General features: G+C 40.3%; 2 protein-coding genes across 23 annotated transcripts in view; one reads left to right on the top strand and one right to left on the bottom strand.

Moving 5' to 3' along the window:
• DOCK7 (dedicator of cytokinesis 7) overlaps window positions 1-19,708 on the bottom strand; it is a 113,244-nt gene that overhangs the window by 51,628 nt on the left and 41,908 nt on the right. For all 22 annotated transcript variants that reach the window (XR_010474057.1, XM_065070885.1, XM_065070887.1 and 19 more), the window contains 4 exons: window positions 17,562-17,727; window positions 16,775-16,917; window positions 14,566-14,659; window positions 12,872-13,034 (listed from right to left, as the gene is read on the bottom strand). Coding sequence is in view for 21 of the 22 variants with exons in the window: in XM_065070885.1 (XP_064926957.1) it covers window positions 12,872-13,034; window positions 14,566-14,659; window positions 16,775-16,917; window positions 17,562-17,727 (566 nt within the window). In the remaining variant the exon portion in view is untranslated. The remainder of the gene's footprint in view (window positions 1-12,871; window positions 13,035-14,565; window positions 14,660-16,774; window positions 16,918-17,561; window positions 17,728-19,708) is intronic.
• Window positions 2,300-11,052, top strand: ANGPTL3 (angiopoietin like 3). Its single transcript, XM_005498923.3, has 7 exons — window positions 2,300-2,853; window positions 3,664-3,774; window positions 4,609-4,726; window positions 5,483-5,596; window positions 7,096-7,191; window positions 9,012-9,284; window positions 10,615-11,052. The coding sequence occupies exons 1-7, from the start codon at window positions 2,356-2,358 to the stop codon at window positions 10,818-10,820; spliced, it is 1,416 nt and encodes a 471-aa protein (XP_005498980.2). The 5' UTR covers window positions 2,300-2,355; the 3' UTR covers window positions 10,821-11,052.

Raw genomic sequence — 19,708 nt, 5'->3', positions numbered from 1 at the left:
TTGTCTTTGGAAAAGTGTCTTTCGGTAGTGTCATGTGTGAGCAGCACTCTGGCACAGGAACGGGAGGCACAGCAGCAACTTCTCCAGCTGTAGAAACCTGGTTCAATGTCTGATCTCCACTTGCTTCGTCACTGCTATTTCTTGGGTAACTTTCTGTGTTTTTCTGAAGACTAAGCTAAGAATAAAGGGTTTTTGGGGGTGACGGGGTTAGGGAAATTTCAAAACTATTTAAAACGAAACTGAGAAAGACTTCTTCTGACTGTGAGTAATAGCTAAACCAGAAAGTGATTCATTTGAAACCCTGTAAAACCAAAGCTACTCAAGTACTTTGAAGTGGACTGTATAAAGTATATATACATATATAAATATATATTTTTTAATTTTTTTTTTTTTTTTTTTTAATTTTACAAGCAGTTCTTCCAGGTTTCACAGCTCAAAATCCCTGTGTCAGATGCCAGAGGCTGGACTTTGTTCCCTATTACAGAGCAGTGTCAGGCCTAGATAAAAACCATACCTGGACTTCATCTACATAAGTGACAACCCAATGAGAAAATACAAATCCTTCAAAATCACATGCTTATCTTACCTTTTAAACACTGGAGGTGTTTAAATAGGACTTAAGTGGATGGAAGTGTTTAAATAGGATTATCAGGTGTTATGTATCTTGGTCTACCATTCAAAGCAAAAACTATCAAACTTTTCAGAGTTCAAGTATTAAGAACCCTAAGAACTTCCCACAAAGGTACAATATAAGAGCAGTCCAGACCCTGCACATGCTTTTTTCTTCCTCCTCATTTGAACAGCTTTTTACACATTTCCATTGATATCATCAAATGAGAAAATGCTGCAGGAATGACAATTCAATGCAAACCCTTCAGGCTGATTCCTGTCCCATGAATAACCCTAACTGAACACTTTTTTTTAAGCAGATTTTTAGAAGGGTTGAGTAAATACTGATTTGATTAGTTTCTTTAGAAACTAACCTGAAAAAAATATACAGATTTTAATAATGCATGATAGGCTTCCACTGAAGAGCTTCTCAGAGACTAGAACTGCATGGACATCCCTTGTGAAAGAATCAACCTTGTCAAAGCTGGATCTCTGGAATAAAGCCCTAAGCCATGCAAATCAGATAACTAATCATACTGCTGTGAAATATTCTCCACCAATTATCTAAAATACTTTCACATTACTTAATTACAGGTAGGGAGGTTACCTGCACAGTATCAAGCCTCCATCACACAGGAAGTTCATCATATAACAACTTCATTTTAAGAATAATTTTTCTATTGATGCTTCATATCATATGTGCATATGTACATGGAGAACAAAAGGTCCAGAAGAAGAATTATTAAATAGAAAAGAATTAAGCAAAATCCTGAAAACACTGCAAAATACAGACTATATTACGCATGGAATGATTTCTTGGATTGCTATAAGTGATTCCAGAAAGAAAAATACCTTTCATTCATACTGCAGTGCTACTCAAAAAACATACATGCTTCCATGCAGAGACCCACTGCAGAATAGGACATTTATTTCAGAGTACCTGCAGACTTGCTTTATGTAGTATGAATCTTAAACAGTAAAGAGAATGGTAAGGTGAGAAATGTAAGCGAGATATTATTTATCTCATCCACCTCTGGAAAGCAGCTCTTAAAGAATACGTTTTATATGGTGCAAACCTTATAAAACCCTGCACAAACCTTAACATAGTAGAATCACATCCAGGCAATCTCTGGACCTAATTCCCTCTTTCTCACTTAATCTGAACTAGATGACAAGTAAATCCACTGCAGCACAATGAGTTACATCAGAAAATGGTACAAAATGAGAATCAAGCGGTGTGAATCATCTGGGAATTTTCTGCCCTTCCATAGCTTACCAAGCAGCTGCACAACCTGAAACACAGCGTCCAGCACTCTTCAAGTACGCTAAACCCTTCTATACTCCCGAGGCAATAAAAGGAATCATACAACACAAACAAGAAGCAATTTAGGTCCTTATCAGGATTATGACCCAAAACTAATCTATTAAAAAGCATTGTGTGAAAAACACTAAGCCATCAGTAACTTTTTATAACAGAAAGTCTGGCAGATGGAAAAGTTCAGAACCAGTTTAATCAGCACCATGCCCGTCTCTCAGTTTTATCTTCCCAGATATCAACCTACATTCAAGAGGGGTTACATTCGTTCAAATACACACAGTTTAATGATCAACTCGTTGGTCTGCCTCTTCTAAAATGAAGAGGTGTATAAATAGATCAAATTCTTCAAGCCAGAACAGCCACACAGCAAAAACTGTTAGTAGGAAAACTCTCTGCATCCTGAACAAAGAGTATAAGGAGCAGAAAACATGAAAATCATTCTAGTCTTTCTGTTCATTGCCCCACTTGCTCTTTCAGCCAGAGCTGAGAAGGATTATTCCTCCTTAGATTCTGCTGCTTCTCCTGAGACAAAGTCGAGATTTGCCATGTTAGATGACGTACGAATCTTGGCCAACGGACTCCTCCAGCTTGGGCATGGTCTTAAAGACTTTGTCCACAAGACGAAGGGGCAGATGAACGACATCTTTCAAAAACTTTACATTTTTGATAGGTCCTTTTATGAGCTCTCACTGCAAACCAGTGAAATCAAAGAAGAAGAAGAACAGCTCAAACAAACTACAGCCAGACTGCAAATCAACAACGAAGAGATGAAGAATCTCTCGCAGGAGATGAATCTGAAGATTGAAGACCTCATACAAAACAAAATCCAGCTGCAAGAGCAAGTATGGGGACTGGAAGACAAAGTCACAAAACTGGCCATTATCCATCCTTCAGCGCAAGAGACAGAAGAAATTTCTTCACTCAAAGTAAGTAGAGTTGTGAAAGCCCCTGACACACAAAGCCAAAGCAAACTGTAATGCTATTATTGGTAGTTGAGTAATAGAAGCTCATGTTTTCCCTGCATCTTCACTGTAATACTACTGTATATGTTGAGAAATAACTCACTGCAATACTTATAAAAGAATTAATGTCTTAATCTGACATACTGCTTATTTTGTGGTAAAATTCCCCAGTAAAATCAGTGACAAAATCATGCAATTATAAGGCTCTATCTTTTCAAGTATTTGTTTGCAAATTAGCTTTAAGAAACTCTGTAATAATAATGATTAAAAAACTGCCATCAGGGAAGTGATGTGATTACCAGGCCCATAGATGTGTATGTCATCAGCTCATTACAAATCAACGCCCTAGGAACTGCCTTAGACCTTAAAAGAGGGACATCCATAGGACCCACATGACCTCCAGGACCAAAGAACCTTGCAAGTGTTAATCGACTTGATGTCCATACATGTATTTCAGTGGGTAAAAAGTTTCCTATGGAAAAAGAAGGATTAACTGTATTTTGCAGAAGCATAAGGTTAAGCAATTCGTGTGAGAAAATACTGGATATTTGTTTCAATACAGAAAGATGAATCCAGATGTCTCAAATCAATAACCTAAATGCGGGGAATCATTCCCTTTTTTGACTGGTGGCATATATTTAGTTTGAATCAAGGGTCAGCTTCACAGAATGCAATTGTTCCGGACATGCAAATGGAAGGAAAATAACAACAGCAAAAGGTTGTGAAGGTCTTGCACTGCTTCTAACCACATCTCCCCTTCCTCCCTGCCCTCAGGCTTTCGTGGAGCAGCAGGACAACCACATCAAGCAACTTCTCAAAATCGTGGAGGACCAGCACGTGCAGCTTGACAGACAGCATGATCAAATAATGGAGCTGGAGGACAAGGTACAGGAACCATCTCTATCGCTCTTTTCAGAATTTGTCATCTCTCCTAACACTGAAGGAGCCAATGGCCCCTTCATTTGGGTCAGCCATCCCTCCCGTTCACAGTGTGGGGGTGCAGAGGCGGGTATAAACAATTTTGACCGCAAACATGTACATTTTGGGTGAGAGACTGCTGTGTTGCCAGGCAGAGGGCTATGGCCAGGGCACACGCTGACCAAGAACAGAGCTTTGAAACACTATCAACACCAGGCTGCTGTATTTTCTGGCTGCTAACTTTTTTTCTCTTATTATCTACCATATTGTTGTCCTTCCATCGGTCTTCTAAGTATCATTACATTCTACCTCTTTCTTCTTTTCTGATATTCACTCCAATAGGGAACCATGTTCTGCAGTTCAACACATGTCACTGTAACACTGAGCACAACTGACATGCTCATATTTAATTTATTCCTAAGGGAAGGCTATAAAAGGAAAATGCATTTCACTGAAGGAATTGGTGGGTTTGTGCTCTTTAGATGTTAGTATTATTTATCTAAGTGATGCCACCCGAGGAAACGAGTTAAATCTGTTTGCCCATTAAGGTGAGGATGGGTCACTTACTCACCTCACTAATCCTGCCCTGTTTGAGCAGTGGCACAGCTGACATTCATGCAGCTGAAACCCACCAGTGTGGTTCTAAAGTTATTTTTATATTGTAAATTGGGTATTCTAAAGGATTACATTCACAAGAAAAAATATTCTCTGTATGACATTGTTCAGCTTGCTACATGAATCTCATCACTTCAGATTTCAGAGCCTTGGGAAATTAACAATCTGTAATTACGGTTCTTTTAGCTGAACCACATAGAGCTGCAGGAACTCGCAGAGAACTCCTTCACGGGGGAACAAATGGAATCAGAGGCCGTTCCCTCCTCTGTGCGCAATGCCACGGTTGTGACACACAAATCTGAAGGTGAGACCTTCTCTCCTAGACACGTCTACACAAAACATGGCATTCACAGCGTTCTCTGTGAAAGCTTTGTGTTTAACAGTCAAAGACTAAAAGCAAAAAATGCTTATTTTATATACAGCACTGTGGGAAGGAGCTGGAATTCCTGCTTTGGAAAAAAAATGCCATCATCTACTTAGCCCCATGATACATGTACTTGTCTCTGGGGTGATATACAGGAGAAACATCCAACAATCCTGTCCTCAACCTCCAGCCTCCATTCACCCCTGTAAACAAACACGTGCTGTGACCATCCTTTTACCAACACTTCTGGCATCGCCGATGCTGGTCCTGGAGAGTATGAACAGAGAACTAATTTACTTCATGCTGGACAATTCTAAGATTTTGAAGAATTTTCTTGAAAGTTGAGAGGCCTGTTTGACCTGCAGCAATGGGAATAGTATTTATTAGGAACTTCACAAGGGGTAGGAAAGTCCATTTGCCAGAGTCCAGTCTTAGGCCTTAAAAACTTTCAGAAATTATCTAAATTGAAACCGTGCCAAACTTAAAAAAACATAGGCAGTCCAACCGACGTACAACTTGGCAGCTGCACTACCAAATCTAAAGCAGTCTGTCCATTTCCTAACATTTATTGTAAAATAAAATTACCAAAAAGATTGTTCTAGTTTTTGCTTTGGCTCTATCCCAAGTTACAAAGCTGGGTTAAAACTTAACCCATCCAAAGCAGGATTTGTAAGGGTCTGCTGTTTGCTTTCCCAGGTGCTGCTCCTGACTGCACTGCTCTTTATAACAGTGGCACACGGCTCAGTGGCATTTACACTATTAAGCCAAACGGCTCGGAAGCTTTCGATGTCTACTGTGAAATGAAATTCGGTAAGACACCGTGCTAGCAACAGTCTAATTTTCACCTAAGTAGCTCCTATAAGCTGAAAAACTCATCCCAAAGTGCACAAAATCTTACGATGATTTATGCATCCTCTTGAGTTATTGGTCTGTCTGTGTTCTGAACTCAGGTTTCCCATATCCTACAGTCTCCTAACTCATTATTCACCTCTTGTTCACACTGAGGAAAGAACTTTCAATCATGTGACAGAAATTATGTATATTAAAAAAAAAAACAAGCCTCTTTAGCTATAGATAATGAAAATGGCAATTATAAATGCCATTTTATTGCAACCATTAATAGCTTTTCCAAATAAAAGCAAACATTAAATAGTAAATACCTTAGTAAAATTTTGTTTCATTAACAAGGGTTATTGCTTGAGACTTAAATATACCTAACCCAAAGAAGGGAGTCCTGGAGACAGGATTCCTGTATCATGGTTGGGTGAGTCTGTAGCTACGTATGGATCATATAGACCCAGAGTTGTCATGGACCAGAATGCCCAAGCTCTACCTTTGTAAGAAACCCATCTGTCTGATCCTTTATGCCACTACTCAGAGATCCCACATCGTTTGGCCACTTCACCATTCCCTGTTTTTTTCACCCTGCACTGCAGCATCCTGCAGTGCTGCCCTGCGCATGTCCTGCCTCATGACCCTCACAGTCCCGTTGCCAAACGGCTGGTGCAGCTGTGGCAGGGCCGTGTCACTTGTTTGGATGTGTAAACACAGTGGCATAGGGCTGCCCTGTGCAAAAAGCTCCTTTGCTTACATTTGGTGAAAGGAGGGTGTCATGACCTGGTCAGGAGAACGACCGTCCTGCAGCCCTGGCGTGGACATGGCCTTCAACGCTTCACATCTTCTGTGGTGTGGAGCTGCGCTCCCAGCAGTCAAGCGCTATCAGCAGAGAGAATCTGACAATCTGATCAAATTCCCAGAACATTTCATATCTCTTTTTTATCATTTTTTCTACATTTGTGTTTCTCAGCCCTCATAAACTAACGAAACCCAGTTAAGGCAGCTTAACAAAATGAGTCCAGTGAGCCAAGTTGCTGTGATGTGGCAGAGGACAATCAAACAGCCCCGCCTTCTGGTCAGCTGGGCCCACTTAAATTTCTTTCATGAAGATTTAGGCTGACTCATTCTACCTCAAAATTATAGCACCCAAGAGTACATTCATGGATGGTTAATAAGGCCAAGGCCATGACAATTTGGGCATCTGTCCTCTGTATGTATCTCCCTCTCTCTCTCTCTATATATATATATATACATGAACACTCAGGTCTGCTGCAAAATGAAGAATAAGTGGGATTCATATGGAGCCACCTTCAGTGCAAACTCATTTTCTTCACTGCGAATTTGCAGACAGGCAGCCACAGCGGTGCAGTCTGTAGGTCAGCACCTGATGGTCTCAGTTAGTTCCCATCTTCTCTCTAACACACTAAACACTTAAGCCAGGCTTGTGACTTATTTCCCCTTCGCATTCACAGGCAGTTCCTGGACTGTAATCCAAAACAGGGTGGATGGATCACTAGATTTCAACCAAACCTGGGACGCCTATGCCAATGGTTTTGGTGACCTCAATGGTAAAAACGCCTTTTTTGTGTGTCTTTTCTTTGTATCAGTTGATTTGAGAATCAAATCTTCTTACTGAAAGGTGTTCACATGAGAGCAGAGAAAACCTGCGAACAGATCTGACGGTGCTTACCAGAAGACATAACTCAGCAAAATTTTCAAAGAGACGTGCAAATACAGCTTTAGAAACTTTTGCTGAATCAAGGCCAGAATGCTTTAAATGCTATTGTAGTTACTGAGCTTTTACTATTTACAAAAGCACCTCGCAAAGCCTTTAAAATATACACAACTGCAAAACCTCACCAAGTTGCTGTCACTACTTTCTCTCAAAATTTCTGCAATCCCTGCCTATTTTTCCAAGCACGAGAGCCCCCCAGGCTGCATGTGCCCCCTGCGCAAACACCTCCGGCTTCTCTGCACGAGGCCAATCCCCTCCATGGCTGGACAGGCTGAGGAAACACCCACGTTCCCCTGTTAACCATCAACTCCAAAGAACCTGTAGCACCAAGAGCTGCCCAATAGCCTCCCCATCCAGAATATCTTCCCTATATTTCTTGTACAATGAGATGACTCTACTTCCGTTTAGGAAATACTTTTGACTTTCTAGGCATAGCAGGGAGGAAAACCTCACCAATGTATGCAGCAATATTGACTTACTTCCACCTCTTCTACATAAACAGCTGCTATATCTCAGCCCTTCCTGAATTTTGGGACAGTAGCTCATGACTGTAGTTGACTTTCACCTATATAGTTTGATCATATTGAATGCTACAGCTGTGTCTTAATTCATCTCCAATTCCCATATACTACACCAACGTGAAGCCACATCTTTCCCAAATCAGAAAGGTTTTGCAGAGGATGGCATTGCTCTCAGCTACATCCTACTCACTTCTCTGCTGCATATTCTAAGGTGATAAAATACAACAGGCTTCTTACCTGTAAGCTGTGGGAGTATTTTACTCAAGCATCTTTTCTACTGCTTTAAATACCACCTGCATGCACGGCACCTGCATTCAGCTATACTATTTCCACATGTGGCAATTACACATTGTGCACTGACACCAGCAGCACTGATAATAAGCTACTTAATGAATATAATTTATGAAACAATTAAACTACTTATCAAGAATTCCAGCAAAAGAAAAACCCTCAAGTTAAATTCACTTTGTACACAAGGGTATCAAAACCTCAGCTGAGTTCTGCAGCTCTTTCCTTAAAACATGTAACAATTGCAATTAGGTTTTATGTATGTCATTTGCTTCATTTGTCACGCAGTTCCAATTATGCATGTTTTAAATGTCTTGAGCTCCCTCTCAAAGTTTCACAAGAGGTGGGAAAGTTAAGAGAGAAGCTCCAGTTCATTTATATCTCTTGCTTTTATTGATCACCAGTGTGCAATTAAGAAGAGGTAAACAAAAAGAATGTAGCAGGAGACCTCTGAAAAGATCAACAGTCCCCAAGACTCATATTATTGATTTAATTAAAGCAATGAATAAACCCTTCTAAATACTATATTTTCACACATACTACCCGCAGCTTATCTGTAAAAACAAATTCAACAGCAGCATGAGCGATATAGGATTTCAGGGAAAGTTTATCACATAACCCCTTCCCCACCAAACTCTGCCTGGTGATTTCTGTCTCCTAATCCTCACCTCTGACACCTCTTGATACTGACACTGTGCAGCTTATTTGAACATGTATTTTCAAAGACTGATACTTTAAAGGCGAGTGAGCTACCTGAGGTATGGGTTAGAGATCTGAAAAACACGGTTAAGTGTGCTTATGCCCAGTTTCATGTTAAAAACATCTATTTCCTATGACTTCGCAGAGGAATTCTGGCTGGGCCTGAATAAGACCTATTCCATCACTAAACAAGGGGACTATATCTTACGGATTGAACTGCAGGACTGGAAGGATAATAAACGTTTCATCGAGTACGCATTCAGCTTGGGAGGCCTGGAAACAAACTACACCCTCCAGCTTTCCCGGATCTCTGGGAGCATCCCAAATGCGCTGCCGGAGCAGACGGAACTGCGCTTCTCCACTGCAGAACGGGACCTGGACACAATAAACGACTTCAACTGTCCAGAAAACTACCTTGGTATGCCGGGTGTATTAACACAGGGGCTTCTTTGTTACATGAAGGATGGCAGGATATGTCGGAGGGTACTTACTGATATAGGCCTGGTGTTAGGTACAGAGAAGAGGGGGTAGGAGCATCTTTCTCTTTGCAGGAAAGGGCAGAAGATGTTTTTTGTTGGCAGATAGCGGGGTCCTACAACGAGGCATCATCTTTCTATTTTATAGATAGGTAAAACTAAAGCACAGCGTGGCTGTGTAAATGACCAACATCAGAAACTGAACTAGCAGTGTAGGTTGAAATAAAAGGCCAGGATGAGATTCTGAGCTATGAAGGAAAGGACAGTTCTTCCTCTAATGCCCACTTCAGCATGGCAGGTCAGACTGTTTAACCTCTCCTTGCAAAAAAAGAGGAGACAAACTGACTCTTTAACTCCATTTTGACTACAAACCAAAAGCGAGTTTCCATTCGAAAGCAGATTCTAGCTGTTTGTTAAGTATACATGCTGTAATCGCTCTCAAAAGAGCAAGATGGGAAGCTGAAGACATATTTCTACTTACAGATAATTTGGTTAAAGGATTCCTGATTCTTTGATTTTATGAAGCTTTTATGTTTTGCCAGCTTATAGCAAAAAGCAAACAACAGAAAAAGTAATTAATGATTAAACCACAGGCTACAGAATTGCCCTCTGCACACCTGCTTCATGCAACAAAAGCTTTGTACATCATTCTAGGCTTGAAAATTGTTAATGTCTCAAACAAAACTGAGAGTGTTACTCAGCTCCAGTGACCATAAAGCAGGCCAATGACTTCCAAAGTGCTAAACTTTCAATTCCAGCACAGAGTCACTGCCAGTCCTTTGCAAGCAGAACTGGGCTTACAATTTAAGCTTATGCTTACGGACACCAGACAATAAAAAAGAAAATTTGTTTCCTAAAGGCTCTTCAGCCTTCTACACATGCAGAGATTTAACTATTTGTACCTGCGAAAAATATCAGCAAATCAGAAAGTTAGTTGTGGAGGGTCACAGACAGCACAGAAGCGTGGAGCCAACTTCTTCAGTGTCCCAATTCAGTGGCTGCATTTGCGTCTGCAGTTTTCTATGCACCACTTCTTTTATGTGAAGCAGACAATAACACTGAGCACAACTTCTGTCTAGTGGCCCTCAGCCTACAAGTGTAAGTGGGCACATGCACGAGCACCATTTCATTTTGGTATACTGGCTACTTGTCACTTTTGCTGGGATTGATCTGAAGAAGATTTATGTTGCAAATGGGAGCTGTCTACTCAGAAACAGCACAGTATGTCGGGGTACAACTGACAGTCACTGATTTTACAATATTTTTCCTTAGGAGGGTGGTGGCACAGTGAATGTGAGGAAACAAATCTTAATGGAAAATACGTCACACCGAGGTCAAAAGGAAGACTAGACAGAAGAAAAGGTTTATACTGGAAGCCTAAGAAAGGAAGATATTACTTGCTCAAGTCAACCAAAATAATGATACACCCAACAGATCTGAAAAGTTTTGACTGGATCGCTCAACCTGATGGATTTTAATTCAGAACACGTATACTGAACATCACTACATCAAATAAGTTCATGTGGTGTTTAATAACAGATGCATGTTTAAATCCATACGCTGTATGGTGTATTCTCCCAACACATAAACCCTGAGGCATTTGCGATGCTCTCAGAGTATGTTTGGTGAGTATTCTCATTCACCATAGCCCAAAGGCCAACGTGCTGTAACTTATGTGGAGCTTTTACCTCCCCAGGACGAAACTCTAATGCCCAGGAACCAGTTGCACGTTAACGCGCTAGACAGCACTGCTTGGGGAAATGGGTTTTCAGTCTGTTCCATTTGTTTCTGGGTTGTACAGCAGGGACCACAGAAAGTGTTTCAGTAAACAAAGGGCTGACAAAATGCTACAGAAGACATTTAAGCATTAATCTACAGGGAAAAAAAAAAAAAAAAGAAATTTTATTTTGTAAAGTAACTGATTTGATGTTTGGTTCATGGTACTGTTGTGGAATGTTTCTCAGAACAAAGGAAAGATGGGTAATTCCCCCCTTCATGGTTTTGTGTATTACCAGACAGATTTTCAGCAGTGCAGCTCAGGATGATCTCTGGTGAATCCCTGTAGTCGCGCAGCTATAGATGTGCACAGGCACATCAAGTAAGCCACAGCACAGACCTCATCTTTTAGACACCATGCTTTGAAGAATAACTTAAGAACTACACTTTCTTACTGAAAGTCAAGAGCTAAGCTTCAAAGCTTACTGAAATACATGAAAGATCTTTTCTTCTCATTTGAAATGGATTCAGAGCCATCCCTTTGCGACCTTTTAGTACACCTAAGAAATTAAATGAAAGACCAAGTGAGTAGCTGACAAAACACCTTTCAAACAGAGAACAGCTGCCTGGGAGAGGTAACTCCAGTGGAGTCAATGGTACCAACCAACAAACCCTATGGGCACAACTGCCCTGACTGCGTTTGTCCAGTGTTGATCCCACTCCCAAAAACACATTCACATGTGTTCAACTTCGGCTGCAGAATGCTGTAATGCAGACAGACTACAGACAAGCTGACCCCAATTCTGCAGCTAAATTGAGTCATATTGACTTGTATATTTTACCTGATCCTTGTACAGTACGGATTTTTTATCTCAACGTTTGCAACCATACAGAAAATAGTTTTACGTTGTAATTCACCAGAGTGAGGCAGTTGTGAAAAGAATGTGCTAATTACAGAGAAACTGCAAAAGCACTTTTACTCCTCATGGATTTATCACAAAGAAGAGATCACACAGTGCTGCTTATTTGCACTGGTATATTGTAATGTTTAATTACCTGTCCAACCCCTTATGAATAAATAAATAAATGGAACTTTGGAAAAAAGACATGAGATATGGAACTGGACTAAACTACTTCTTGTAAGCTTTGGTTTATAAAAACCTGGTTTGTATTTATCAAACTTTTATAACAAGCCGTAACTGATCTGGTAAGTTCGTGAAATCACTCAACAGAAGAAGACAATTCCACTCAGAGGTGTAATGTACTCAAAGATCCTGTGAAAAAGCTTTATATTAATAGTGATATATAATGAAAATAAATCTGGGCTTGGTTACTGAAAGGCTATTGTTTTCCAAGATACTTCAGAAAAAATTCCAATCTTTCAAACCTTTGGAACAAAGAAATCCAAATGGAAATATGAGCAAAGGGATTCCACATTTTCTTCATTTTTATCCCCTACTTTAAAGAAAAAAAGTCACTGGAAGTGTCAGAAAGTAACAGAAACAGAATGATGACACAGACAAAGAAAATAACCTATATAAAAGTGAAAATAATTCAACTAAATTTCACTGTGAATTTTAGGAAATGGACGAACTTCTCTCCTGTTCCTGTTCACAGCCAAGTTGTGTGCAGATGCGTTTGTCCCTCCACATCTGTGTATTTTATGCTGTATCAGTCTGGATCCTTTTTGTGCCTCTGGCACAGCAGATGTACCGATACAGCAAGTTTTGCAATGAAACAGATGATAAGACAGGAATTTTGAGATTTGCCAGTGTCAGGTCTTGAAATGTAAAACGTATTTCAAAACTCTAACCTGTAGGTGGTATTTGGAACGTAGACATCCCTGGCAGGAAACTCCAGGATTTCTCTCGTAGGCCGAACTCTGCTGTCTGGGTAAAGTTTGACTTGCAGCAACTCCGGAGTTAGACAGTAATGGGGATTCTCTGGAGCTGGGGATATGTCTATCTTTAATTGAGCTGCAAGAAGGAAATGCTTTTATTAGAATAAACAGAAGTTAAATATAAATAAAAGAGCATGTTCTTGCTTTGTTTCTTCAGGTTCATAGCCTATATGTTAATTTCATAAATAATTACAAATTACAGCCAAGGTGGAATTGTTAAAAACAAATAACAGTGAATCAAACTGATACCTAGGGCCACTGGGGTACCAAATAAGAACCAACAGAAAAGACACATCTTAACAAGTCCCAAACGCTGTTCTCATAAACAAGTTGGGGAAATACCATAACGCCCAACTACTGTTAAAAACAATGTTCAAAGTAACATCAGGAATCTTGCCTATCAAACCAGAAGGATACATCAGGAGTTGCTGAAAGCTAATCTGCAGTGAGATTATTGAATATTTTCCTTAGCAAGTCAGCTGGCAGCACTGATAGCACACTGTTAATGGATGGCACTAAGGCTGGAACGACTGTGAAAATTTATAAGAGAGCTGGAGAAATGGCATCAAATGACTAAGGTGAAACATAAGAAAGAGCAAAGAACTTATATTAAGAAGTAGAAGCCAAACATACAAATAAAAAAAAAAAAAGGCATGGATCAATTCTGTAGAAAAGGGCTGGGTAACAGCAGTGACAATAAACCAGTGTCCAGAAGAAAGCTACAAATATTCCAAGAGATGCAGTGCATGCGTAAGACGCTGGAGAGAAATTCCTCTGCTTCACTGGGCATGAAGTCAGGATGAGCAGCACACCCATTTAGAGCACCGTGCTTGAAGAAAAGTGTGGAAAAAGAAACTCTAGCAGAGAGTAACAGGCAATTTTACAACCACAACCTTTGAGAAAGAGTTGGAAAGCACTCAAGACTGTTTAGGCTACAAAATGGAGGTGAATAAGAGTGAACTAGTAACAGTATTCAAGTACTTGAAAGGTTGTGATCACTGCTCTGAGGGCACGACAGACCATAATCAGATTAATTCACAGCAAGATACTTTGGCAAAGTTTTCTTAATACCTAACCTCACTACAAGGACAGCTGAGTGCTGGGAGAGATGATCTGAGGAAGTGGTCAGATTGCCGTTGCTGGAGCTTTTTAAGAACAGGTTAAGTAAATATTGTCAGGAATAGCACAGGTCAGGGACCAGAGATGTTTCACTTCTGGTGTGCCAGCACTTCTATTTCCCCTGCTCAAACAGAGGTGGAGTCTGTTCCTATTAACCTAGTGGGAGCCAGGAGAGAGATCTCCTCTCAGCTAGAGAGAGAGATTTCACTCTGGAAAACAGAGGTTCCTCAGCCCCTGCTGGGTTTAGGGCACTGGGGTTTGTATCCTCTTCTCACGGACGCTACTCTTAGTATGGCAGGAGCTGCACGGACACACATGCCAGAGAAAAACCTGCCAAAATGCCACCTTTGGTGCTCGTGGTCTATCAGGGAATATTGTCAATGACTTCTTAGGGTTTTTTCATCTGCTTACTTATAAGAACTGCGTGGCAGTCGGGAAGGACTAACCAAATATTTTAAGACATGAGCCAAAAAGATCTTGTTCACTACCTGTGATAGGTCTCAGTCTCCGTAACACCGAAGACGGCCGCCTCATGTCAGCAAGGAACTTGTACAAATCCTCATCGCTCAGGCGATCACCCTCCTGTTGGATTTGGGAAGAAAATGGTTATTTACACACCCTTCAGGACTGCGAGAGAATGAATAAACCCTCTAAGACTACAGTCTTTTTCCTCTGATATCAAGATGTACTCTCCCAGAACAAGGTGTTAGGATTAACATGCTAAATTACAGTTCATTTCTCCATCCTTTTTCCCTTATTAATCATCATGACAGCTGCTGGAACTTCTCATTGAAAACCTTTTCTCTCCCCATCAATATTATCTTTTTCAAAACTGAGAATGGTTGTTAAAAGATTTCCCCAAAATATCCAAATTTTAGCAAGTATAATAGTTTGAAAAAGTATCCGTCATTCAGGTAGCGATCCTCATTCCTTCTCCTCTGCCTTTTCCTTGGTATGAGTTTAAAATAATCTTCCTTTTCAGGACAAGTGTTAAGAAATGGTGGGAAGTAGAGGGAACCTGTTGTCAGTCTTCCTTGTGCCACATTCCAGTAGCTCAGAATTTCATTAATTTTGGAAACATTATAGAAAATGTGACTCTGCCACCCTCTAACTATGCAAAAGCAGAAGATATCTGACAATAAAAGTAATAATCACAATATGAAAAGAGAAGCCAATGGAAGGAGAAAAATGGTGGCTAGTTATCGATTAATTGTACTCAACGGGAGAAAAGGAAGACAAAAAATAAAAGATACAGAAGAATTAGAAACTTAAAATCTTAGATCAATGTTTGGCAATTTTTAAAGGACAAAATGATAAAACAAGCTGTTTCAAAGTTGCCAAATGAACAACCTCAACAAAGTAAATAAACATTTATTTTTATACTTTTTATACTTTCTGTATGTTGGGTGAACACGTTACAGACCTGGATTTTAATAACAGCCCAAAAGTAAAAGGAAGCTCCTGCACTGCTCTGTGTCACTGAGACCCCAGAGACGCCATTCCCAGAGCCCAGTTACGGTCATACTGGTTTCATGAAAGCACCAGAGCCTTGAGCCACCCTCCACTTACATGGTTTGCACCATGGTAACTTCATGGCCTTGATGACATTTCTCCTTATTTACTCTACTGTATTTAAAGAGCAGACTTTGGATGGCTACCCACAGTGAAAGTGGCAGGCAACCAAAACAATCAGAAAAAAAAAAAATAGAGCTTAACCAGCTTTCAATATATAGCACCTAAACCTTTGTATGCCCAATAATTGAGAATCTATCCAAAAATATCTGGTTGCTCACTATTAAATCCCTTTTTATACACAAAGGTGACATTCAAATAACAATTTTCCTGAACCAGATACGACATTAAGCAAATGTTAGCAAAAATTAATGAACTGAAACCATTTTCTACACTTAACTAAAAATTTTATTCTGTTTAAAGTCACGTTTTCTGCTGCTTCTCAGGAAAATCCAAAGCTCTGGCTAAGAGCTGCCACTCAGTAAAGCAGCACTAGAAGTGAAACGCTTTGTTTTTTCAGGCATCCCTGGATTAACATGCTAAATATTACGTAAATGTGTCCAGGGAACCAATACCAACCTCAAATCACATTGACGAACCTGGTTCTGAGCCTGCTGATGTTTCAATGGGATTCTCTTATCACTCAGTGAAACCAAAGGAGTCAACTGAACATCATGACAAAGGCTACGCGAGTCCTAGACTCGGACGAATATCTGGAATACTTGTTGGCATATACTAACCTGAAGAAGTTATCCTCAGCTTTTGTGAGCTTGCTTCTATGGGCATTTCTCTAAATATGTTGACCAGAACTTTTTTCAAATGCATGTTAGAAAAATCTGGAGCAAGATAAACTGATATTCTCCTGGGGAGACTCAGTTCTATTAATATTAGCTAGCATAGTTAAGTCACTATGCCACAATGACACTTCATCATTTGAGTCATAAACAGATAATAATTTCAAATTGAAAGAATCCACCAATAGACTGTTGACCTACTACTGGCAGAATTAAGCACATGACATAATAAACCCACTGCATGCTGTTCAAAGATATCCTGTGACCGAGGAACAGACGTTACACACATTGAAAGCACCACAAATTAATCATTTCGGTCTAAACTAGCTTCACACAATCAAATCACTCTGTCCAAGGAACGACTCCTTAATTAGATAACTTCATACAATACCTGTTTGAAGAAGTTTGTCACTGTCAGAGTAGCTGGTCTAAAACTGGTCAAGTTGCAAGCCTCATCCCCACTTGTGGTTCTCTCTAACGAACGCCTCCCAACAATACTGGAATTCCGTCTCTCTGACCACGATCCTTTACGTTCTTCAAGAAATAAAACATAAAAAGTAGGACAAATTAAAAAAAAGAGGGGAAAAACAATTGTCCAAGAGCCTACTTGTTTTCCAACCAGGATTTTCTACACAAGAAGGTAGCTGCTGCTTTTGGAAATTATGCAATAAGAGGTGGCTATGCTAAAGCAATCGCAGTTGGGAGGCATTGGGAGGCTGTGAAGCACAGCTGGCTCCTGCTCCTCTCCCAGCAACCTCACCCCACTGCCTTACTGCTATTATAAAAGTGGAGATTTATGTATTTCTCTTGCTCTGAAAGATGATGAAGTTGGCAGTTCTGGGGATGCTGAAGAGCAGTTTCAGATAAGCTGTGTGGTTCACAAAGATTAATCCACTCCTTTGGAAAATGTTCATCAGCCTATAACGTGCTTCCAGTCTTAGAAGCCTGGTTTTAAATAATATAACAGATGGTTTGCTTGTAAAATCCTTGAAAGATAAATCCATTTGTTATCATGGACTTTTCTGTTTTAGTTCAACCATGACCCTAAACTATCAGAAGGCCTCGGACAGGGGGAGGAAAGTGATAAAAGGAGCGATGGAAGATATGGGGCATGAATCAAAACTTCAGTAAACTCTGGATTTGTCTGCATTCCCTCAGGCAGACACCAGATACGGTACCTCCTGTGCCAACTTCACCTTCCGTGGAATCTCTTTCCAAACTTCCGGCGCTGCTCACGATGTTCATTAAATGAATGGCCGTCCAGGCAAACGGCATTCGATACTTGCCCAGTCTTTGGCAAAACTGTTCTGCCTGGCATTTCAGTTTTTCCAACTTTTCCTTATTCTGTGAAGAAAATTATTCAATCCAAGTGATTAAAAGGAGAGGAACAGGACCAAAGGTTCGTTTAGCAAAATCACTAAGTAACAGTGGCATCTTATTCTAACCTGCAATGATTTTGTGCCTCAACAGCACCTTCTAGAGGAGGATCACCAAGTGTGAAGCTTCACAAAGCTGCCATCGGGCCAGCAGTACCAGCCACAGACACCTCAGGAGTTGGAGCTCTTGAGGCTCCCAAATTCTCTGTCAAACCCCAGTGAGCTCATCTGTCCACTGCTCTTCCAAGAAAAAGCTGAATTTTACTCTATCAAGTCTGAAACGGTCTTTCTTAATGTGATTTTATACAACTCCAAATCATCTGGAGTTGTATAGGAAACATCCCTCAAAAAAACAGTATTGTACTTATTTTATTGAGGGAAAAAAAGCAAAGGTCTTTTCCATAAATCTGTACATTAAAGAGCACGTTTTTGCTTAAGAAAGGTTGTTACCTACAGGACTTTAAGAAGTCCCCAGACAGGGGGCTGGATAAAAACAGTAAGACCTCTCCTGCTCACATTCTTCTAGTTCAGGACACATTTATGCCCCTTACTGAAGGACATCTTGAAAAATAACCTTTTCACCTCCATTCCCAAGCACCATGCAAATCTAATTCCAAAATATCACTTAGGCACATGTCAACTTATTGATCACAGGAAACGCAGTTTTTTTACTTTTGTTATCTATATACGTGAGGTAAAAGCTATCCACTTTTCATGTTGCGGTGCAGTGATACAAAGACAGAGATAAACAAAAACGTGAACTTCTTCAGCTAAAAATATACTAGAGCTTCAGGAAGAAAAAAACTTTGTTAGAGTTTGATCAAAACTAACAAATGAACAGCCCAGTTTCTTTGAAAAAAGCACAATGGAAAGACTCTCAGTCCCAGGAATGGCTGGCACCTGTTTTTCCCCCTTCATGGAGTCCTCACTGTTACCTTTTAATGTTCACTTGGCTCAACCCAGTTAATTGTTCATTAAATGAGGAACCATTTCTGAGGCTCAAAAGCACCGTTTCATGTTCTACGTATGCAAGGTTTCCTTTTCAAGCTCTCTTGTACATCTTACAAGCTGGAGTTGTAAAATAACATATGTAGCTCAAGTAACAATAAAATCCATTATTTGCTATTCTATAGCCATGTCACATTGGAGAAAAACAAAAAGAAGCCGATGGGGGAAAAGACTGAGAAAAGGTCAGTCCAGGTGCCACTGAATTCTGCATGTCCTCACAGTATTCCTGGGGGTTTTTTTCAACCTACCAAACCTGCAATTCCCACCCAAACTCTGATCCGCTTCAACAAGCAACCAGCTGCCAACTGCAGGGAATAAGATTCTTCTCTGTGGGGAAACCTCTGCTTTTAGTCCCGAGCAAAGGGTTTCTACAGCAAGGAGACAGGTGGCATTGAAACATGTGGGAAAGACAAAAAAAATCAGTCAAACCAGGGCAGGTCCGTGCCATTTGCTGCACTTCGGAGGACGATGCCCAAACTACTGAAGGCAGGAGTTAAAGGGATGTTGTCAATGGAAAAAAAAACAACACTAAAGTATAAAAATTTAAAATTATCCTTACTTTATGGAAAAAGGACAGGTTCATCCTGCTGTTGAGTGTGGCCCTTCTTTACAATATTAGGAAAAAGAAAAATCAGCAGAAAATAGCAGAAAAAAAAGAAACCGAAATGCACTGCAATTGAAAATGGGGCCGGGTGGAGAATCTCCTGTTAACATATTTCACCTGCTTTACAATCCTTCCAGAGGAAGGCAGAGGTTCTGTGATGGAGTTAAGCTGCAGAAACAAGGGAGAAGTTGAAATTTTACTGCAAATTTGCACCAAAGGCCGCCTTCACTTGACCCAGCTAAAAGCACACGGCTGATCCTGTGGGACAGAGAACTGGCTGACGGAGCTCGATGGTAACCGCACATCTCGCCTGTCAGCTACAAAAACCGATCAGCTT

Source organism: Columba livia, chromosome 8 (genome assembly GCF_036013475.1).
Source record: "Columba livia isolate bColLiv1 breed racing homer chromosome 8, bColLiv1.pat.W.v2, whole genome shotgun sequence".
Classification (NCBI taxonomy): domain Eukaryota; kingdom Metazoa; phylum Chordata; class Aves; order Columbiformes; family Columbidae; genus Columba; species Columba livia.
Note: the sequence above shows the minus strand (reverse complement) of the source record. Positions and strands in the feature narration are given on the sequence as shown.

What these genes read in the sequence shown, in the direction of transcription:
- ANGPTL3 (XM_005498923.3), top strand. Translation starts at nt 2,356, where the DNA reads ATGAAAATCATTCTAGTCTTTCTGTTCATTGCCCCACTTGCTCTTTCA. An exon ending in TGTGACACACAAATCTGAAG is followed by an intron (nt 4,727 to 5,482) that starts GTGAGACCTTCT and finishes TTGCTTTCCCAG; the next exon opens with GTGCTGCTCCTGACTGCACT. An exon ending in CTACTGTGAAATGAAATTCG is followed by an intron (nt 5,597 to 7,095) that starts GTAAGACACCGT and finishes TCGCATTCACAG; the next exon opens with GCAGTTCCTGGACTGTAATC.